Below are 24,562 nucleotides of genomic sequence, written 5' to 3'. Positions count from 1 at the left end.
ACTACACTGTTCTTCAAACGGCAATAACTCCGCTAAAATGAAGTAATTTGACTGAAATGAAATTTTCAACATATTCACTTTTCATTATCTATTTTTGAACTATTATAGCGAGAACTGTCAATTCTTTATCTAAATCTTACGTAATGCATCTGTAATGTAATTTTCTTTCAACCGTTATACAGCAAGCTGGTCAACCTAAGACTAGAACATATCCGTAAGGCACGGAACTGACTATATCCGCATTTCTATAGTTACAGTCACATGGAAGATCAGGGCGATTTGATAATTTATAACGTCAATTATCTGCAGGCAGTTTAGTAACTAATGGATTAACAATAAAGAGACAATAAGTAAGAGCTAAGTCTGCTTATGGCATGGAGTTTTTCTTGCTTCAGACATTATAAAATAATATTTATGGCCATCTATTAAAGGAGAATATTTCTACCAAGAAGGGGGGGGGGGTGGGTGGATGGCTGAATGGTTAGCACGTGCGTGCTGTATCATAAAGTCTGTCATTGAGTCAACTGGCGTGGTTTCGAATCCCTGGTTGTACGTGACAACTTCGTGGGTTTTCTCCGGGTCCTCCGGTTTCCTCCCGCTGCTAAAGACCACTACGCGCAAGCGAATTATAGAAATAAAATTGAACCATATGTTAGTCCCGAAATGACCTGGTCTGTGTCGAGTGGACGTTAAACCCCATTTCTCTCTCTCTCTACCAAGAAAATATGGTTTGTCTATGTTATTAATATCTTTTTTTGGCGAAGAAAATGGTGCTTGGTGCCATAGTCCTTTAATATATTACAAACAGTGTAAATATTAAATGCAATATTTTATATCATTTAGTTATAGTTTTCATTGTGTTCATTTTATTTTAGCAGTTTATTCTGTATTTTTGTTTTGATTGAAATTGTGAAAAAATATTCATAAGTTTTATTCATATATCTATGAGTTGTTTTGCTTTATTTTTTTTATTTAAGATATTGGAAAAGGAAATGATAACATCAGACGTAAGTTGAATTATATCTCCAACCCTTCCACATGTAGTAGACAACTCTCCATCTCATCTAACACCTACCTTGCAAATTATAAAAAAAAAAGAATAAAATAATAACTATTATTTAAAGACCATTTCTAGCATGGGATTAATAGTGATAATAAATGGACAATTTCACTTGATGTTTGTATTTTAAAAACTTAACTAAGTTAAAACACAAAGTCATTTTGCTTAGTAGTTAAGCCCGACTGCTTTATTATAGTATATTTCCTGCTATGGTCAACAAATGATCCTTTTCCTCACCCAAATTCTTACCCTTATGATATTCATCGTATCATAGTATATTTTTTCAAATTGGCTGCTGGTACTATTCGTATATCCTTTGTTTATTAGCTTTATCTTTAGTTTAGCTTCTCTATTAGACGTACACTTATTTTAGAATTCTTTCTCGTTTTGTTTTGCTGTTTATTAGTTCACTGCTGGCTGGCTGTGTTTATAAAAATATTAAAGGAGACGTTCCAGATATGTTTTAGCGGATATGACACCACCATACGTAAGCAATAGGCCTAAATTCTTCACTGGAATTACATACCCCCTTTAAGCACATCAGTATTTAGAACTGAAACGTACAGACTAGCAGAACGAGTTGCTTCTCTCCATTTTGGATTTGAATAGCATGATGACGACCAACTACTATCTAAAGGTAGGCCTGCAGTCTCAGTGGTGGTGCTGGGGAGAGGGTGCATAGGATTAAACTGTCACTAGCCCAAATTTAAAGAAGCATTATGTAAGAGCTATATCTGCCTATTGCAGTTATATAAACTATTTTGTAGACATTTATTCACATGACAAGCCTATAATCAACTCTCTAGATCATCGGATGGTCGAGATTTAAATGGATTAGAACATTCGCGAGATTTCAAAATTTAATGATGAAATGGATAAGCGAGACTGAGTGTTGATTGTCAAGTACCGTTGCTACGATAATATCTTCAAACACTCATAACTTCGCTAAGAATAAAATAATATATTCATTTTTCATTATCTGTTTTGAAGTAGTATAGCTTGAACGGCCAACGCTTTATCAAAATCTTACATAATGCATCTTTAACAAACTTACTTTGAACAAGTGACAAAAGTTTCTCTTTATAACATATATAACTCGGTATATAAAACTTTTTCGTTTTCTAATGATCTTTGTAAAATGTAAGCTATCAATCGTCTGAACATTGTCACTGGGTCGAATCAGACTAGGCCGAACAAATTTGATCATTCAAACGATATATAGTAGTGTTACATCAAGCTAAATTATCTGTAGATTCTGGCGATCGAACAAACGAAATATATGCTGATTGATTGAGATACTGCTTGACCCGAGTTTCATTGAAAACATTGATCAGATGCTGAGTTGAAATGAAATGAAATGAAATGGGACTTAACGTCTTACTTTTCTGCTCCAATCGGTCTATTGAAAACGAGAATACCTACGCTATCAATGTGCTATATGTGTCAAATTTAGTTCGGACAGCGGTACTATGTCCAATCTGATTAAAACACAGATCCTATTTCGTTTCGCTTTTATACTTCAAAATTTCATTTTACTTGTCTTTACTACTTCATGTAGTGTAGACCATCGAAAGTATAAAAAAAAAAACGAAACAAAATATAGTTCTGTATTTTAACCAGATTGGGCTGTGAACTACTATTATCTTTAATTCAAACTTCCAGGGGTTACTAATTGGTGCATGTGATACCGCTTGTCCTAGTCAGGCCCTCTGCACTGCCAAATGGAAAGCAAGCAAGCAGGTAAATCCCGAGGAACCTTTGCAGTCGAAATGGGGATCGAACCCCTGGCCTTCTGGTTATCAAGCCAAATGTCTTTAAGTTTCCTGCACTTGTGTTTTAATAGATGTTTATGTATGTTTATATTATTTTTTTTACAGATACCAATATAATCAACTGTTATTTCTGTTCCTCGTCGTCGACGTCCAGCGACCATTTTTGTGGCGATCCGTTTAACTTATCACACCCGGCTTTAACAACGATACCATGTGAAGGTTACTGTGCTAAATGGGTGATTGAAAAAACCCCAGGTAAGCAAACATAATTAATTAACGTGACTATGAGGTAATTATGTAAAAGTTGGGGAAGGGGGTCATAGTCGTGTTACACCTTAAGTCTGCTGAACTTACATGGTCAAATGTCAACACAATACTTTGGTTATTTTGATGCAATGTGAAGTGAGGTGGCTAAGTGGGTAAGACGCTGGCTCGCTTGCCTGGAGGTCGGGTGTTCGATCCCTGCATTGGCCGAGAATGTTCATCCAGATTTTCCGATATGGTTCCCCCTTGTCAGTGATGCAGGACGAAGGGACTGACAAGGGCAGCTGTCTAGTCATTTGGATGAGACGAAAAACCGAGGTCCCGTGTACACATTGGTGTGCACGTAAAAGATCCCTTGACAGTTGGAATTCGATATAAGAGTAGGCCGTAGTGCCTCTGTCTGGGAAAAATTTCCCTCATAGCACACTGTATGGCGTATGCCCGTCTTCATTAGCCCAGTTCGGAGCAAAACAGTAGGACGATAAACCCCATTTCATTTCATTTCATTTCATTTCATTTATTGGTGCAATGTGAAGTGGGGTGGGGGTGGGTACCAGACAGCGGCATTTCCGCCTACTATATGGGTTCTTTTACTTGCTAGCAAATGTGTTCATGGTTACGTCTCATTTCCGTTTCCTTATATCCGAACGACTAGACATACTTTCCTTATCAGCCCCGCTGGTACCTTCGCTAACAAGTGGGAACCGGGCATGAAAATTCTGAAGATTCTTCTCGCACATGCAGAGATTCAAACCATGCAGAGATTTGATTATTAAACATGCATTATGCAAGAGCTAAATCTGATTATTGCAAGTCTTAATTTAGGCTTCAGATGTTATAGAAATTATAAATTAGATCTTTATTTAAACAACAAGACCAAAATCAACTCTGTAGACCCACGGATGGCTCGGCTACAGCTCGGATTTAAATAGGATTTCACTAATTGATTAAATCAAATAAGGGGTAACCTGATGAAAATACGTCAGTTAGATCGAGGCTAAATGATAGAATGTACTTAGCGAGGCCGCTGTAAAGCGTTTCCGTATGCCATTGAAAACTTTACTTGATAATCGAGATATGTAGGTGGAGTTAACGCCTGTCAATCAAACGATCGGCGAAGGTGACGACACATTTCGCTACCATTTCTAGGCAAATATTACAACGATGATAACTATGTTCAGAATAAAGAAATTTGACTGGATTTTTCAATATTCTTCTTTCATCATCTACTTTTGAACTGTTATAGCAAGAATGGCCAACTCTCTATAAAAATCTCCCATAATGTATCTTTAACCCAACATTTCATTGTCGTTTCGATCTGTAATGCCGCTGGTTTCATGTTGAACACTAAAGTTAGCAAATTCGACTATCGACAGAAACGTAAATCAATGGATGCGTTGGCGTGTAAATGTTAACTTCAAATACTAGTACATGTGTGTACTATATGATTTTGGGTGCCATATTGCCAATGTTTCACAAGCGGCGATCGATTGATATACAAATTAGCTGGAATCATGTCCGTCACGTTTGTATGGATCTTAATTTTCTGCAGTCAATCTGTCTGCTTCACAGTTTTAGACGTTCTCAAGTGTTGTATAATGTTGTAAGGAGCCACGGTGGCTCGGCGAGTAACACGTTGGCTCGCTAACATTGCGGTCCCGTTTTCGATCCCTACGTTGTCCGAGAAAGCTCATATAACTCTGTTAGTACGTATGCCCGTCTTCATTAGCTCAATCGAAGTAGAACAGTGGCACGTTAAACCCATTTCATTTCAAGAAAATTGTGGATATTTAAGCCAGTCGATACATTTTAATATCATACTGAACATTCGACAAACAATAATCTTAGCTTCTCCATGTTAAAAAAAATCGTCAGTTCGCAACACGGAAGTAAAAAGAGATATGCGAAGAAATCAGAAAGTAAGGTATAGTAAGCAATTAATGTTACTAAAAATAACACTGATGTTAGAAAAGGAAGTTATTTAATAATAACCTAAGGATCGATATTTGTAATAAATAACATCTAGTTGCATGATATTTTTTTAAAGAAATGTCATGCTTATTGAGCTATCACGTTACTAATGGATGTATTTGTCGCGATTTCTTGTTTTCTGCCGTCGGCTATAATTACGCGTTATTTTACTAGGCTGAACATATTTGTCTTTTGCTGTAGGCAATAGATACGTCTCGGTTTCTTCCAGTAGGGAAGCAATTCTTGTTTGGGGGGGGGGGGGGTACCATCCCAGGACTGTAGGCAAGGGTCAAGGGTCCACCTGGGCCGGGAAGCCCCTTGGGGTCTAGATCTTTGAAGGCGCTTTCTGGGCGATTTCTGACTAATAATTCTTTTCATTCATTTTTAACTCCCTTACCTTTAAAACATACTTGGTGGTGGTTTCGTGTTGTTGAACTAGACAAATATACTCTTCAAATAAAGAAACGCATCGTGACATTTCGTCGTCGGTATACCCTCGCTTTACCATCGCCTTGTTGAAACAGGAACCGCGACTCGTCGCTGAACCAAACTGTTCTCCAGCATTGCTGTGACCATACCCTGTGCGTCTGAACCCATTGAAGTCAGATTCGACGGTGTCAGCATATTTCAAAAGAACAGCTCTAACGGGACGTCTGGCTCGTAATACGGTCTCACGTACGCGTCTATGGGCTGTCTGGTCTGAGATCCTACGCCGTCCAGGAATTGCTGCTGCAGTAGAGGTCGCTATTGTGAACCGTTGGCGCAAATAACGTAACCGGATGTGACGATCCAGGGCAAGTGGTGCCACTCTCGTTTGATCTGAGCTTGGGCGGTCACATGTTGATCTTCGCTGTCGGTACCTACCCGAAAGGCGAGAAATGGTACTCTGGGAAACATTTAGTAGTTGGCTACATCTGTCTGATATTCACCTGCTTGTAACCAACCGATAGCGTTGTTGCGTTGGTCTTCGTTCAGAGGTGGCATCACTTGGCTCGTTGAGTGTTTACATGAGCAACTCATTTTGAAACCGAGAACCCCGGAATTTAAAGGGCCTAGATTTGGGTTTCATGCGAAAACTTGCAAAGTTGTTAAACTCGTGTGTCTTGGTGCAATCAAGCGAAAACAAATTTCGGCAGTCATAATTAGTGACCCTACGTTTAAAACCAATAATGAATTTCTTTTGTCCTTAGATAATGACAATAAAAACAAGTAAGATTTATGCATAATAATATTCAGGTTATGGTCACTCTAGACTTTACAGTTACAATTTTTATCCGACAATGTATGTTTATAACCTAAAGGTCTCGGTTCCTTTCGATATTGGCGCATATCACACCGTCACTTCCTGGTTCTCTAATTGTATGACAAATCACATGAACCCCCTAGAGGTCACAATTTTTATTCGATTGTAAAAATCTTTCAGATATATCACCGTTACACCATTGGCGCGTATCGGACCGTAACTTTCTGGAGTATGGCCCCTGAGTGTACGAAATATCACAATTTTTATCCGATTTTGATGAAACTTATATCCAAAAGATCTGGAACCTTTGATATTGGCGCGTATCGGACCGTAACTTTCTGGAGTATGGCCCCTGAGTGTACGAAATATCACAATTTATATCTTTTTTTTCAATACCGTTTAAACATATCACCGTTACATCATCATTATGATTGAGTTCGAATTTCCTGAAATCGTTGGGGGGGGGGGGGGGTGGCTGAATGGTTAGCACGTGCGTGCTGTATCATAAAGTCTGTCATTGAGTCTACTGGCGTGGTTTCGAATCCCCGGTTGTACGTGACAAGGAGTAGGGTCGCCTGTCCAACTTCGTGAGTTTTCACCGGGTCTTCTGGTTTCCTCCCACTGCTAAACCCCTACGCGCAAGCGAATTATGGAAATAAAATTAAACCATACGTTAGTCCCGAAATGACCTAGTTTGTGTCGAGTGGACTTTACCCCCCCCCCCCCCCCCCTCTCGCTCTCTCTCGAATAATAGGAGCATATAGCACATACTGAATACAAAATCATGGCAAAAGCCATGTTCCAAAAAAGTATGGGGGGTTGGATGGCTGAATGGTTAGCACGTGTACACTGTATCATAAGTCCTGTCATTGAGTCAGCTGGCGTTGTGTCGAGTGGACGTTAAACCCCATTTCTCTCTCTCTCTCTCATTCTCTCTCCCTCTCTCTCTCTCTCTCTCCTGAAATCGTACTGAAACATCCCGTCAAATGGCCGTCCCATTTTCCGTAAATAGTGTAAAAGCATGTAATACTCAGTTGTGAACCATCTCGAGGTCACAACTTTTATCCGATTTAGATAAAAGTAGCCCTTTTTCGCAAAGGTGAAATTTAATATGAATGAAGTTTTTGGACCTTCCCGAGGCGAGAATTTTGTCTGATTCATGAGATGAAAGTTAAACTGTAATATGTGTTAAGGATCGAAAATGCTTGGAAGAGTTCGACTTTGTAACCATCAGACCTTCTAGAGCTCAACCCTAAAAGTTTTTTTTTCTACGCTCTAGAAGTCTCGCGTCAGTGTTAAACCCAGGCCGCTTCCCCTTACGCCATAAAATCTAACCAAAAATACTTACTTGCGTGCAAATACCCTGAAAAGGGGAACTTGCAGCAAATTATTGTGGGGGGGGGGGGCACCACTCCCCTTGGTCTGCGCCTTGTGTGCATTTTACTAGGCTAAAATTTGTTTTTGAAGAAGGGCTTTCAGCGTTTTATGTGTTTGTTTTCTAGACAAGAATCCCGCCTGTCGTTGCAGTAGGGTTTGGTAGCGCCTATGTTTTACTATGCTATAATAATTTTTATGCCAATTGTTTCTCGTGGTGTGCATTTGACACATTCAAAGTTGTGTGTGTGTGGGGGGGGGGGTATTTGGCTTTTGTTTTGTATACTGTAGAAATTTGTACCGTAGTTTTTCTTTCCTCAAGTGCAAACTAAGCAATCTGTACCAAGATTCAATCCTCAAGTGCAAACTACGCAGACACGGCTACATGACTACACGGAGCAGAAGTAACGATGATGGAGATTGGTACAGTAGGCTACGATTGCTTCGTGGATCTACTGGGTCAGGATGTTTGTTGTGCTAGGATCACATCTTGTGTTTATTGTACTAGACTAGGAACACGTCTTGTGTTTATTATACTGGACTATGGCCACACCTTGTGCTTGTTGTACTAGACTTGGGTCACGTCTTGTGTTTGTTGTACGAGGCTAGGGTAACATCTTGGGTTTGTTGTACTAGACTAGGATCACGTCTTGTGGTTGTTGTACTAGACTATGGTCACACCTTGTGCTTCTAGGGTCACGTCTTGTGTTTGTTGTAAGAGGCTAGGGTCACATTTGTCGTACTGTTGTACATGTACTAAACTAGGGTCACATCTTGTCGGTTTTGTACTACAGTTACATCTTGTATTTGGATTACTAGACTAGGGTCTCGCCTTGTGTAAGTTGTACAATATTAAGGTGACGTCTTCTGTCAGTGTTTCTGGCTACCATGACTGCGTCTGGTTCTTCTTGTGAGGTTGATTACTAATGTTTGTAGTAGGTTTGTACTATTTGGAATAGGATACTAACATTACACCTATCTTTCTATATAGCTTTGTGTTTCTTCAGCAGAAGACTGGTATACGTCTTATTTATTTTGGTGTAATCTGGGATTACATTGTCTTATAATATGTATTAGCAAAGAGCCATTCCTTGTAGTCTGTGTTATAGCATTAGAGTCATGACCAATGTTCTTGCTTCTGAATGATTCCATGGCCCATAGAATGTTTGTGGGTTAAAATCGTTACATTAAATCTGTATGAATTAGCCATTTTTATTAACTTACGCGTTAATACAACAGGTAGACGGCATTATCCTATGTTTATTACCTCGACATCTTCTCTGCTTTAGTAGGCCTTACAATATATTGATTTTTAATGGTATATTACCAGAGACGCGCATTAGTCTACAAGAATAGCTTAATGTCAGACCTAATGACCCAGTGGCGATCAGAATATTACTTCAAGGTGAAATTAATCAGACATATTAACCCGACTTTAAACAACCATTAACGATGAACGTATTACAAAAGAACAAATATGAAACTACGCATGTACACCATTTTTTACGCCCACATTTTTTGTTGACCAGTGCGTATGAGGCGCGGGGAGGGTGGGGTGGGAGGTAACTGCAGAAATCAGTAAAAAAAAAAAAAATAATTGAATGACAACCTCCGTAAATTTCATTTCATTTCATATCTAATGGATCCTAAATGAGTGAAAAGTTCTCACCCGAAACTAGTCATTATTTCACTGTTACCATTTCACAAACCTTCAGGTGGTCGTATATACTACCGCAGCTGCCATTTTCTATTAATTTTGTGAATGCAGGCGCATGTCCCGGGGGAAACCTCGCGCAGACCGTATTTTATTGTTCCTACATCCATGGAAATAACGTCGAACAAACAAACGTGCGAAGCATTGCCGCCGTTAGCCCCCAGTCCACTCTAATTATGTATGCACCTAAAAAGTCAGAAATATTCTCAGAGCTTGTGATTTTATAACATTCTCGGGTAATTCATCGGATCTTACGACAAACTTGACGTTGTCTCCCCACCTTCTCCTTTTTTAAATTCCCGAATAGGCCCCAGCAACATTTCTTATCTCATATATAATTGTTTTACGCCCAAAAGCCAGGACCCCAATATACTTGTTGTTTCACGGCTACTTTTTCCGAAAAGTCCAGTTGGGTGTAAGCTGTCTATTACTAAGGGTTGTGATTTGAAGAATAAAGTATGACCCACTGCAGTATAAATATTGACATTTATTTATATTCTTTCTCTTAAATACAAAAATTCCAAACCCTGGGGATGTGTTTACAGTAAGCCTAAACTCATTGAAACATTAAATCTATCGTATTGGTGGGCTAATTATCCATTAACTGCGTTTTATTTTTCAGGCGAGTTAAGATATACAAGAACATGTTCAAAGCACATGCAGATGAAAATGCATATAAACTTAGTTTGTATGAAAGAACGCGGATCACACAAAGGGCACCTGTGTTTCTGTGGAGAACATGGCTGTAACCTAGCAACGACTCCAAGCATCTCTATGACGACGTTATGGATACTGGCGCTAATGGTAACGTCCTGACAGGAAGTGTGCGACGCATGACATAATATGGCGTTGTTTGATCAGTGGATGGAGATTTTAATGGTGGGTTATATCTCAATGTAAAGGTGTGATTTTGCGGGCATGAGAAAGGCGCTTTTCAAAATTTCAACATCGAATGAAGGTCAATGTGGTTATAAAAGTTTGTGGAATGTTTGCTTATCTTGGACGGAACTCGAACAAGAGGAATGGGTTAAGAGTGGGAATTGACGTTGATGCTGAGCAGTTATAAGCTTTTTATTATATCTTTAAATATTTATGGTTGCTTGAATATTTCGATAATATTTTTCAAATTTATTATGAATTTTTGTCTTCAAATTTGCCATTTCTTCTAGTTACTAAATCTGCTTTAACTACATATTGTACCGAGCACCATTTGGATGTTTTCCTTCCGCACTTAAAACAGTGTAATGTTTTTTCTTTTGAGAGCTAGAATGTTTTCATTGAATTCTTATACTATAATCTTGCCAAATTTCTTTTCGCAATGACATCTTGTCATAATATGTGGAATAGGTTAATGGAGGTCAAGCGAATCAATTTTCAGATAGTAAGTCGAGAAGAGTGAAATAGCTTTATAGCGAGATTTATTTGTCGCGAGCATCCGCTTTCCATGCACAGTAATATCATCCACTAATAGATTTTGGATATAAAAAATATGGTGTTGAAATGATATTCATGTTTAATCGTTAACTCTACTATCCATGTTTCAATTATAAGCAAATTATTTTCAGTCCAGCCATGCGTTACGCAACGGTTTTAAACGTCACAATGAAAAATCGATATTTCAAATTAATGTTTATTAAGATCCGGGTTGGTAATGTACAGTGCATTAAATCATTAATAATCAAACATGGTTAAAACAAAATGTCTAACCTGGTGGCTATTTTGAAGGTTGACGATTGGGTTCTCACCAACACTATACTTATTATAATTGAATTGTTGGCTTATTAAACTTGTCCGGCATTGGGCCTATAACAATGATGATTGCGGAGGAGTTGTATTCCATACGTGGGATGTGTCTGAAAGCAACGAAACCTAATATAGAGTTGTTATTCCGATTCTAGAATTTATATCTTTGTTCCTGGTTTATTGTTGACCTTTAGACAGTTCCGGTCATTTCATTTTTGGATGAAAAAGGACCCCATGGTTACACAAGCAATAAAAAATACCTTCGTAATACAATAAAGATTCTAAACATGGCAATAACTAAATTCCTTTGAATCGACGGGTGCAATAATATTGTTTTTCATCAGCGACTACAACCATTTTTATCGTCGATTTCACGGTTACCTTCCTACAAAGATTACTTCCCCTTTTTAGTACCGAGCAGAAATTGGGAACGCTCGGCAAACGTCGGCAGACTCCGGTGCCCTACATGTAACCTCGGCTGTATAACAAATTCCGCCATTGAACTACTTTCAAGTTCCCAGATTACAAATGGCGGCGCCCATGAAGGCGCCTGTGAAGAGTGTTTTCTCTCTCGAAATTATATATTGTTTGTTATGTACTTTCAAGTTTATCCGATTTCATTTAATAAAAGGAAAGCTTTGCAATGAAAATTCCATACACTCTTCGAACTTCTTTCTAAAAGCGGCAAGTTTTCCTGATACCGGTAGCCGCATCACAATTGTATTGGTGTAGCGACATATCCCTTACCGTCATACAACCGAGGCTAGATGTAGGGTACGGGAGTCTGCTGAGTGAAATTAGGAACATGGTTTAACGAATACCAAATCCACATCCATTTATTTTGATAAACTTATTTCGGAAAGTAATGGTCATTGTTTAATTATGGCGAATCCGAATATTTGTCACATATTAATATTAATCCAGATTCATTGAGAAATACGATTCCAATTCCTTAATATAAAAGGCGACCCACAGATGTAAGAAGTTCGGTATACTGTGCCGAGAACTACTTTTCATTTCATCTGTAGGTACTTATTGTACACGGGTCCTAGATATATTTGGGGCCATGTTGAATTAAATATTGATATATTTACAATTATGCAATTTCCGATGTTTACAATTCATTGTATTATTTCTTATAACTTGTGCTTCTAGGAATAAAAACATGAACATATGCCGGTTGTATATATGCCTTGTGTTGACCAATATTTCGCGATCTGAAACTGTAATCGCTATCGGTGGGTTATTGGTGGTTAGAATTCAGATTCGGCCCATCGCGATATTTAACCTTATTTAAGAAACGACATTCTCGAAGCTAGCGTTTTCTCCTTGTCAGTGGTGCAGGACGGAGGGCCTGAAAAGGACAGCTGTCTAGTCGTTCAGATGTCAAGCACCACTGACATGGGGAAACCACGTCGGAAAATCCCGATGAACTTTCTCGGCGTTCACTAGCAGACCTTATCTTCTTGAAACGATCGACCTGAATGAAGGTGGCTTGGTGGAATCCAAACCTTCGGGCTACGGATTTTGTACTCAATCGATGTTCAGGTGTCAGACATGGCATATCGTTGCTTCTTCCACAGAACTGTAGGAGTTTTGTTGCTAGCTTTTGGAAAGTCACAATTGTCATTTTATTCTCCATGTCAGCACCATACAATCTCAATGTTCAACATTATCATTTGTGTCTTATAGAAATGACCGGCGGTTAGTTTACGCGACCGCGAAAACATCATTCTCGCATGATAACATGTTCCATACACATTCATAATTCAACATTGCAAGAAATGATTGTATATTTACGATTATCCTGGCACGTAATCATTGCGTCTCGGTAAGACTTTGCCTCGTTTTCCTAGAGGTTCCGTGTTCATCGGGATTTTCCGGCGTACCCCTCCCCCCACCCACCCCCTGTCTGGCGTGCAGGGCGGAGGGCGTGACAAGGGACAAGGTAAAACCTCTGGAATGTGAAATAAGAGTTGGCCGTTGGGTCGCTGTCCAGGCAATATAGCACACTGCATGGTGTATGCCCGTCTTCATTAACCCAGTTGGAGCAGAAAAGTAGGACGCTAACAAACCCCATTTCATTTCGGAATAAAATTTGGAATGGATTAAAATTTTGTCGCACCTGACTAAGATGAAATAGAATGCATTATGCGTTAAATCTCTGGGTTGATGCTGAAAAGTAAGACATTACCCCATTTCACATCTGTTTTAAAAAGTTATACTTTTCGTGATGTAAAAATATTTTTTTTAATGAAACACAAAAATAATAGCAGCACTGACTGACATTAGATATGGTTAACTTAGTTACAATTTCACGCAAATATAATAATTTTAATTCCATTTAGTTGGCAAATGTAAGCCAGGTTTTTGGATTATCCAGAACAACTTTATGCAGGGGATTTTCAACGAATGTTGGTCTGGACACCCGAGTATTGATATCCAACAAGACTGGCGAAAACCGTTTCACTGGTGATGTGGGCATGTCCTGAAAAGAAAGATAAGAAAAGAAACCATGAACTACAAGCGGTACTGGAGGCTTTCACGGAATACTGAATACGTAACAGAAAATATCAACTGTTTCTGGTCCTACTAAAGTATCTCAAACAAGAATAGAAGTCCAACATAGATACCACGTATGATTTCTATACACAGCAAACTATACGTTTTAAAAGTTTTGCCTAAATAAACTTATTTCTTATGAGCATAACCTAAACTAACAAAGCTAGTATCTCTGCAATAACGCAATGTGGCAAATGTCATAATTAGTCTACAATACAATTTTGACGATTTAACAAAAATACCATCTTGACTTCAGTGTTTGAGAGAGAGAGAGAGAGAGAGAGAGATAGATAGAGAGAGAGAGAGAGAGATGAACGTCCACGCGACACAAACTTGATCATTTCGGGACTGACATGGGGTTTTTTACGTCCACTCGACACAAAGTAGGTCATTTCGGGACTAACATATGGGTCAATCTTATTTCAATAATTAGCTTGCGCGTAGGGATCTTTAGCAATGTAGTTCATGTGACAGACAGATTTTCATTACCAATTTGATGAATAAATTTAACCATGATTTTCAGTTAGCCTTAGGTCTAAAGTGTCCAAAATTGGTTGATGGACATCCGGGTCACTTTGCCAAATGTGAGTTTGGCGGCCATCTTTAAAAATGGCCGCCATTTTTTTATTTGAAATAGTGCAAGTCAGGGAAACCTCCACAACTCCTCACCAGGTTCACCTATGGATATGTAAAATGGCTCAAAATGTTCATAATACAATTCTAAATCTGCTGGTATATGACTCATGTTGTTTAAGAAATGCTTTCGGTTTCAAAATAAAAGACTAATCTGAAAACAGCAATATTTTCGGGTTTTTTTTCATGATGTCTGTTCATAAGTTTACTAAAAAAAATCTTGTTCAGACCCATATAAGCCAAATTATCTATTTGGTCAACTAAAGTGATTTACTAGATATCAGAAACATTAATCATAAAAAAATAATCTCTAATATGAGTGTCCAAAATCCAAGATGGCATAAATTCAAAATGGCGGCCAAAAGTTGCTCAAATGGCCAATTTGTCAGATAAAAGTTATTTCACAGTTTGATATTACATGTAATATCCAATTGAAAGGGATTACTGACCTTAAAATTAACCAAGACACGGAGTGTTTAAAAAAATCCAAGATGGTGAATATTCATAATGGCGGCCAGAATTTCCGTAAAATGATCGATTTTCTGTTTAATGTAGCTTGTAATATGTCTTTTTAAGCAAATAACACACTATTTGTGGATAACAATTACTATAGTTTATTTCACTGTGACGTTTCAACAAGATTTTACATGTCGTTATCATGTTTTTACTGTTATGGCCTATTGCTCGTGGTTCATTATACCGCTTGAATAATTGTTTGATCTTTTGTTCTTGTGCTTATCTATACCAATTACAGTTTATACCTGTATATGTGCATTTGATTATCTAACGGCTTGGGACACTACAATGCCCATACTAGCTGACTTTGCATCCCTTTGGGGGGTCAGCACCGCTCTTGTATATATATAGCCATATTCTTTTCATTTTATTGTCCCCCGCCTTTCGAAGAAAGCAGATGACTATTAAAATGGGTTCTTCTGTCCGTCCGTCACACTTTTTGGGACACAATAAGTCTCTTTCTAATTGAGCAAGAATGTTCAAACTTGGTGTAGGTGTTTATTAGGTAAATGCCTTGATGGAGTACGGAGATGAGAATTTTTTGCTTAGGGTAAGCAGAGATAAGCAATTTGATTGGTTGATGCTTTGGGACACGATAGTACTTTAGTTCTAATTAAGTGAGAGTGATAAAACTTGGTGTATAGTTTCATTTCATCAATACCTTGACTAAGTTCGATAATGAGAGTTTTCTGCTTAGGGTAAGCAGAACGATAAGCAATTTGATTGGCCGAGACTTTAGAACACAATAACTCTCATTCTAATTGAGGTAGAATGTTCAAACTGGGTGTAGGCGTTCATTAAATGAATGCCTTGATGGAGTTCGATGATGAACATTGTCTGTTTAGGGTAAGCAGAGATAAGCTATCTGATTGATTGATGCTTTGGGGCATGATAACTTTGGTTATAATGAAGTGAGGGCGATATTAGCTTGACTAAGTTCGATCGTGAGAATTTTCTGCTTAGGCTAAAGAGCGATAAGCAATTTGATTGGTCAGGACTTTGGAACGCAATAATTATGCTTTTAATTAAGGTAGAATGCTGAAACTTGATGTAAATGTTCATTAGCTGAATGTCTTGTCTCAGTTCAGTAATTAACATTTCGGGCTAAAGCTAAGCAGAGCTAAGCAATTTCAATGATCGATGCTTTGGGACAAGATAACTTTGATTCTATCTGATAGAGAGTGATGAAACTTAGTGTATAGTTGATAATCAGTTTGATTGCTCGATACTTTTGAAAAAAATAAATGTGCGATTATTTTAATATGGGTCATCTATTTATTTAGGGATTTCGACGGGGTCATCAGCCTCACTGTTGGCTTGTTTATTAATGTTATATGCTTGGTAAGGACTTGTGAAATCTTGTTGAAACGTCGCAGTGAATTAAACTATAGAATTTGTTATCCATAAATAGTGTGTTATTTGATTATGCTTCAATTACTAAATGCCTGACCCCATGACCCACCTACAATGCCCAACTAGTCTTATGCGGGACATATTGTGATCAATGGCCAACTGATAGCAAATAATTTTGTCCAATTCGTCTAAAAACCTTTTTCTGCTGAACATTATATGGTGGTGGGGGTATTGGACCGGCCATGGAACTACGATGATGTGGCCGGTGTCTTTAACGGGCCATCACTGGAGTCTGGAATGGGCTGGTATAATAGACTTTCTGGGCCGGGTGTGCTGGGTGTGGGCCGGAATTCGGAATCCTGCAATGGGGATTCCGAATTCCATCACAGGAGGAATCAACTAGCGCTCCCGGCAACGAAAATGGGACATTTTACAATGAAAATATTCCTACTTATTCAATATTCCTAACTGGTTAATCAAATGGTCAAAATTTTCTCAACTAGTCCCATTTTTAAACCAGTTAAATTCTCTTGACTCTTGACGATACAATGATAATATGTTAATTAATAATATGACGATATGATAATTTCACAGGTTGATGGTTGTAAATTACTTGTAGGTCGGGGTTTTGGCCTAAATTAATCGATTTATGAGATTTATTATTTCACATAGATTATAATCAGATATGCCACCAAATCGCATATTTGGGGTTCATTAAAAGGGGTAGCTCCGACAAGGGACCCCGGACCGGTTCCCGGCCCCAATCCGCCCCTGACTGAAAGTGTACCACTATATTTATGCCTGATCTTGCTTGACCCATTACCCACCTAGCTAGAGTGTCAACAATTTTAATGCGTAACCTACAGTTCCCAACAATTTTTATGCATGGTCTAGTCTGACCCACCTAGCAATTTTTGTGTGTGGCTTAGGGTTTTTTCGGTAATTAGTGTCGTTTTTTTCGTTATTTATTGATTTTTCGATATTTGGGGTTTTTCGGATTTTTTCGGTAATTAGTATCAAAAAAGTTTTTTCGGTATTTTGTCTGCATTTTTCGGTACTTTTCAGATTTTTATCTCGGTACTTTTCGCATTTTTTCGTTATATGGTACAACCGAACCGGTTTTTCATCAAAGACTCTATGCCTGGCAACTTTTTTGGTATAGTCTAGATAACGTATCCACAGATCCATTTCACAACAAGTTGAAAGTTTAAAAAGAATCGTTGCGAAGATAATTTGAAATGCATTAACGACTAGGCATCACAAAAGTAATGTCGACCAATTTCTTCTTTCGCTTTAGGCAGGCCTATGATATTAAAAGGATATCATCATTGTCGCTGCCGAGATCTCCTGTTTCTTCTTGTACTTTGGCTAGTGTCCATTGCTGAAGAAAAACAGTAGTTGCGATTGTCACAGTAATTCCAATGAGGTGGATGGTTGTGACATTAACAAAGAGGAAATCGTGAGCCATGCTTTTGGGTAAATGTATTTCAAATTATCTCTGTAATTATCATTTTTAAACTTAGAACTTGTTGTGAAATACATTTTACACTTTACACTTTCACAATTGACAAATATGAATCCATGATACCATCTGGCTAGATTCTAGATGATACCACAAAAGGTTGCCAGACTCTTCAAAGTAAAAATCTATCATATTACCATTTGTGGACCAGAAATGAAAAGCAATGTGGGTTAACGTCCTACTGTTCTAACTTGGTCAATGAAGATGGCTATTCGTCATACAGTCTGAAATGAGGTAAAATTTGTCCAGACACAGGGATCGAATTCCGGACCTCGTTGAGCCTTACCCACTGAGCCACTATTTCGGCCAATTTCTGAACAAACAGAATAGATAAATTCTTAACAACTAGATATATTTGCAAAGATATATTAAAATTCCTTACAGTTTTGCTGGAATATTATTAAATCTTGTTTTCTGATTTACGAGATCTGGTATAATTAATTCCATTCTCCCCTAAAAAACTACTACACATTTTTATAATAAGCCAAGCCAAGAGAAAGACTGACACTTGTCCCGTTTTGTTCTTAAGCAATAATCTACGATATCCAAAATCTTTTTTTGAGGTAATATTTAAGTTTAGTGATCCTGAAAACCCCATAAATGGCATATTACAAGCCGTACAAAACAGAAAAATGACGATTATCTGAAAAATCATTCATTTTAGGGAAAATCTTGCCGCACTCTTGGATTTTAGCCATCTTGGATTTTGGAAATCCTTTTTTTAGATGCTGTATTTAAGTTTTGTGACATCGAAAACCCCTTAAGCGGCATTACAGGGCATATCAAACTGTAAAATGACGATTATCCGAGGCATCGATCATTTTAGGCAAATTTTGACTGCCATTTTGAATTTTCGCCATCTTGGATTTTGGAAAACTAATTTTATAGATCAATTGTAAGTACAATGACTACGGAAACCCTATATATGATATGTCACAAGTTTTACCTTGCGTGATACTCATCCATCCTAACAAGAAATTCATTTTTTGTCAAATTTTGGCGACCATTTTGGAAATCAGACAGATTCAACCGAAAATGACGTCACAGAAGTGACACTATCAAAATCGTCTTCAGTGACAAATTTTTCTTCAGAAACAACCGGTCCCCAAATATCGGTGTGATTGCGACAACCCTAAATAAACGTTCACATGGTTAGTACCCTACCTCGTCGAGGCTCAACATTTTAAAATTGACAGTCTACTCAAGACTTTTGTTGAGTTTGCGGCCACCGCAGCTGTACAGACTGGGTCACTGACCGTATTTATTTATGCCAAATGAATAACTTAAGAAGACCAGACACAAAATTTGGCTAAATTTACCCTGAACATGATTTGGTAGTAAACTTTTAAAATAAATCTTGAAAAAAAATGCCAAAACGTTGCTTTTTTCAGAATAATCTGTTGATTTGGAAAATATATGATTCATTCACCAACATGTGTCATATAACAGCAGCTGTAGAATGTTATTGCGAACATTTTGAGCCATATTCCATATCAATAGGTCAATCTGTGAAAGAGTTATGAAGGTTTCCTTGACGCGCTCAATTTCAATGAAAAAACGGCGGCCATTTTTAAAGATGGCCGCCAAAATGGCATTTAGCAAAGTGACCCGGAAGTCCATCAACCAAATTTGAACACTTCGGGCACCAGACTAACTGAAAATCATGGTTGAATTTATTCATCAAATTGGTAATGATACTCCGAAATCAGAGGTCTGCCACATGGACTAATGGGAGGATACGGGAGGACCCGGGGAAAATCCACGAGGTTGGAGAGGCTACGCAACTCCTTGTCACGTACAACCGGGGAATCGAAACCACGTCAGCTGACTCAATGATAGGGTGACCCACCATAAATAAATATCTCCATATATCTCGACAATTTCGCCACAATATTTATATATATGCCAAGCCTCAAATCAGTTTCACACAATTATAGTCACTAAATAAACGATCATGTTGTACTTAATAAGCTATGATCATTAATCATCTATAAATAATAGACTGAAAACTGGTTCCATGTGTCGTCCATAACATCCAGACACTCTTGAGTAAAAGATAGGGTACGTGCCCTTGTCTCGCCTAACCAGTCTATCGACCATTCTAGGGCTGATTGACAGGTCGGGATAATCAAGACTACTTATTTACGAAACATAACAGAAAGCTAGAACAAGAAATTGAATTTAGAAATGAGCACGTTAGCTAGCTAAACAATTGTTTTAAGAAGCTTGTAAAAGTAAAATGAAACTACTGCTAGTATCATGTTCCTGTCTAACCCGAGTGCTTCAGAGATATTATTTGTACTAAACCAAAAGATGCCGCTCTTAACGGTACAGTTAATGATAAAGCAATTTAAAAAATGAAACGAACGTAATTTCTAAATCTGCTGTAATAACCAAGAAGCTTAATTTTACTGCTATTCAAAATCGTCAACAATAAATTTTTTACGGCTGTAATAGTTGATAGATTTGTAGAGAATTGCACGTGCCATGGCTATTTATAGTATCATACTGTCAGAAAGTTGGACTCGACACGGCGAATGTGCACGCTTCAGTGGTAGTCTCGAACTATCAGCGGTTGACTGTATTTCTGTAGGTGCATGGGTCACCCTATCAATGACAGACCTTATGATACAGCCATCCAACCCCCCATACTATTTTGGAACATGGTTTTGCCATGACTTTGTATTCAGTATGTTCTTTCTATATGTTCCTATTATTCTAGAGAGAGAGAGAGAGAGAGAGGAGAGAGAGAGGAGAGAGGGAGAAATAGGGTTTAACGTCCACTCGACACAAACTAAGTCATTTCGTGACTAACGTATGGTTTAATTTTATTTTAATAATTCGCTTGCGCGTAGGGTTCTTTAGCAGTGGGAGGAAACTGGGGCACCCAGAGAAAACCCACGAGCTTGGACAGGCGATCCTACCCTTGTCACGTACAACCGGGGAATCGAAACCACGCCAGCTGACTCAATGACAGATTTTATGATACAGCGCACACGTGTTAACAATTCGGCCATCCAACCCCCATACGTTTTTGGAACAACATGGTTTTTGCCATGACTTTGTATTCTGTATGGTCTATATGTTCCTATTATTCTAGAATATTGTCCTTTAAAACAAACCTTTCTTGTGAACTACATGGTTAAGAGACTGAATTTAATGTTTTTATATAATTATTATCTTACCATATGGTGTGATATTATCAGTCTGTTATTGCACTTTTCATCTAATAATGCCTTTATTTTCTTCATCTTCTCTTCATCAGTTAATACATCACTGGTCTCGAGATATTTATAATGGTTTACATCACTACCAAATATATCATAGTTTATCTTTCCTCCTAAATCTATCAATAGTTTATCGGTAGAATCTGGAAACAAAATATTACTGTCAAATTAATATTTTGAAAAGAGTTTATTCTTTAGCAAAATTCCAGTATGTGCATGGAGCTAAAGTCACAAACCGGTGGGCGATAGCTGCATTAGTTCAATAGGCAGCATAAATTTGTCATATCTGAATTTTCCCGCTAAACCAACTATTATCAAATCTCGATTTGTTTGTAAAAGCCTGGTGGTAAGAACGACCAGTAGGGACATATCCAGGTATGGGCTGGATTGAAGCAAATATCCTGAATGTGGAAAACGCATCCGCATAAATACCAAAAGTGTATCCATGGACAGCCCCTGTTACAAATCTAATTGTTTTTTTTACATCAGATAATTTAGTATTTAAGACTGATTTATCATTCACAAATGAAATTCTTTTTCACGTAAGCTCTGGAGAGCCACAAGAAGGCGGAGGTCCTGGGCTGTAGCCTCAAACCCCCATAGTAAATTCAATTCAAATATATAGGTTTTGAGGGAAGAATACCGACGGGCCGTTGCCGTCCAAGTAATACAGAACATACCCAGAAATTTTGAAGCATCACAACCAACAGCATCTGTCAGTTTTAAAACTTGTAATATGTCCGACACTGCGGGTAGTTCATCTTCTTCCTCTTTTTTTGATATCATTTCACAATCGGCCCCGGAGCTTGGCTTCCAATCTGTAACAAATCAATATACCAGAATATCAGCATAGACGTTAACGTCAACTGTAGGACTGTAAAGCTGATACTAGTCTGGAGCAAGTGGATTAAGAGGTCATTGGCGGAAGAGACGAGTGCAAAACTTGCGAATTGGTGGGACTGTAAGCGAGGACTAGGCGCAAATTTGTAACAACCGAATCTTGACCCTCGGTAAATGTGGGTAACGTCCTTTCTAGAAATATTATTATCTTAAAGATGGCTACAATGAATCCAAAATTGGTAAATGGAAACAGTAAATATCACATATTGCGCCACAAACATACTAGATCTACCTTTACAAGTAGAGATGAATTTAACATACCTGTGAGACCAAGTTTAGTTTCAGCTGGCGGTGAAGTTTTCTTTAAATATCTGACATCTTTCACCAGTCCATTTAACAAAAGCATCATTTTATCCTATACCACAATAAACTAGTCTTATATAATATGAACATTTTATCCTATGATAATAAACTATAATCTTATATATAACATCTTTTGATCTTCCAAGAAATTATCAGTAAGCAGAAAATCGCCCGCGTATCTGTTATATAGTCAGTAATATAGAAGGATAACTCGTGTTTTCCTTTTGCTTTCGTCTCTTCAAATCTTCGTTACGCATCTATCGTAGCAATAATCTCTGTGATAAATTATATTTGGAACGTGTTTAACCTGATAATGGCTGACACCAATATTGTCCTTTAATACAAGTTTCGAAATGGGGCGCCACCGTGGCTCGGCGATTAGGCGACAGCTCACTAACCAGGAGGTTCCTCGGGTTTTCCAATGTTTCCCCATGTCAGTATGTAGAACGGAGGGGCCGGAGAAGGAACGAAAAACGGAGGTCCTTTGTACACGTTAGCGTACGTAAAAAATCCATTGACAGTTGGAATTCAACTGCTACCCAGGCATAATTTCCCTCATAACATACTTATTTTCGTTTTTTACCCGTCATCAATAGCCCAGTTGGTGCAGAAAAGTAGGACGTTAAACCTACGGAAGTCTTGAAATGGCATGTTGGGCTGCTTTACCCCAACTCAAGGAATATAATTACGTTGTTGAATGTTTTTTTGATCACGTTAATATATATTTGTAGGGTAGGATTATGTACCTGTTTATTATTCATCTGTTCTAGATACGAACTTCCCTTCTTTATATAATCACGCCTGGAACATAAAAATATAAATAAAACATCACAATGGTGGCAAGATAATAGAAACCCCGAATGCGTTAAATCGTTAATTGATGTTGTAATGATTGAAATCAAAAATGCAGTCCATAATTTATTGTTCACGTCACTTCTGTCTCACCAAAAATGGGACTTATCCTCCATAAATCTGTAAATACCGCCGTGGTCAAATTTTGGCGTATATAACAGAGGGGCTACAATTATTGTTGTCCCATTCTGAGGAAACTTAAATATGTTAAGGATCCAAAGATTTTACCTCTCTTCACCATACATTTCTTGCAAAATGTGAGCGTACCTTGCATGGCAACCGCTTATTTCAACTGGTCATAACCGATAGCAGGGAATTATTCAATTACCTAATCTGCCAAAGATACAACCGAAATGAGATGGGCTTGAAATAAAGATCGACTGTTCCGTTAAATAATCGTGACCCTCGCAACTGGGGGTATCTCAACCCAGGGATCAGTATAGAGAATAGCATCGTTTTCTTCTAAAAGTCTACGTTCTAAAAGTATCACGTCCATGTTAAAATCAGGCTTTGTATCTAACCGCAGAATTACTTGCGTGCAATAACCTGGAGAAAGAAGTACTTGAGGCCAAATTATTCCGCCGGGCCTGTATAAGAAGGGAGATAAATACAATTTACAATATAATTAATATTCTTCACTTACATATATTGGTGTGTCCAGCTGGTAGAGGACATATTGATATCATCTGATTTATGATATATTTTACAATCATCGATAGTTATACAGTCTGTATCCATTCTTATACCGTTCTCATTACCTAAAACTATAAACATTATACTATAGAGGCGAGGGTGACCCTTAATATATGAAATTCAATAGAGAATCATAAATTTCTTTCGAAATGAAACAGAACTTAAATGTATTAGGCTGAAATTAATATTCTTGCTGTATGTACATAATGTATAGGTGTATGTGTGTTGGGGGTGGGGTGGAGGGCACTTTTTAGATGTATAGGTTAAATGTGTTCTTGTCATATATTGTAGAGGACCTTTTTGTCGGCAGGTTGAGCTGCACTTGTAAATTCGGAACTTGAGAAACTTCTGTGTGGTATTCCCGGACTAATCCTTCCCTTGATGCCATAAACACGCACCTAATGGCTAATCAATGGTATTACCAAAACTAAACAAAATGTTTTCAGGCTATTGTGGATTAGCTGGCCATTCCCCTTCATGAATCAGGTGTTGTTTATAAAAACAATAACATCCTTTGTGGCCACTATTTGTTTTGCCTTTTGTTTTGAACATGAAAGCATACAAAATAAGTATATACCTAGTTGTGTTGACATTGTGATGCTGATCAGTCCTTATTTCCTCCAGTTGTTAGAGATCACCACCTTCCAGCTTCCCTTTTCCTCTAAAGTAAACACAACTCACTGAATTGTCCCTCACGCATTTATGTCACGTGTCAAATTTATTACACGTGCATTTGAAACACAAGTTTATCGTTTGTCAGAGCAGTGTTCAATTATGTGAAATGAACCGGGTTTAACGTCCTACTTTTCTGCTCCGACTGGGTGAAAAAAGACGGACACACGCTTTACAGTGTGCTAAGA

At 38.0% G+C, this 24,562-nt stretch overlaps 1 protein-coding gene and 1 long non-coding RNA gene across 2 annotated transcripts in view; one reads left to right on the top strand and one right to left on the bottom strand.

The window, feature by feature from the left end:
- LOC126822209 (uncharacterized) overlaps positions 1 to 12,310 on the top strand; it is a 41,961-nt gene extending 29,651 nt beyond the window's left edge. Inside the window, exons 3-5 of the mRNA XM_050550957.2 lie at positions 978 to 1,007; positions 2,938 to 3,087; positions 10,021 to 12,310. Of these exons, the coding sequence (XP_050406914.1) occupies positions 978 to 1,007; positions 2,938 to 3,087; positions 10,021 to 10,214 (374 nt within the window). The 3' untranslated portion in view covers positions 10,215 to 12,310. The remainder of the gene's footprint in view (positions 1 to 977; positions 1,008 to 2,937; positions 3,088 to 10,020) is intronic.
- A 1,038-nt stretch (positions 12,311 to 13,348) lies between these two features.
- LOC126822212 (uncharacterized) lies at positions 13,349 to 24,431 on the bottom strand. Its single transcript, XR_007680723.1, has 7 exons — positions 24,280 to 24,431; positions 23,653 to 23,773; positions 22,904 to 22,958; positions 22,116 to 22,209; positions 21,635 to 21,772; positions 20,913 to 21,097; positions 13,349 to 13,629 (listed from the first exon to the last, which is right to left on the bottom strand). It is a non-coding gene; the product is annotated as an uncharacterized LOC126822212 (long non-coding RNA).
- Between the last annotated feature and the right edge of the window lie 131 nt (positions 24,432 to 24,562).

This window comes from Patella vulgata, chromosome 5, assembly GCF_932274485.2.
Source record: "Patella vulgata chromosome 5, xgPatVulg1.2, whole genome shotgun sequence".
Taxonomy (NCBI): Eukaryota; Metazoa; Mollusca; class Gastropoda; family Patellidae; genus Patella; species Patella vulgata.
The sequence above is the reverse complement of the archived record's forward strand: the minus strand, read 5'-3'. Positions and strand labels throughout refer to the sequence as shown.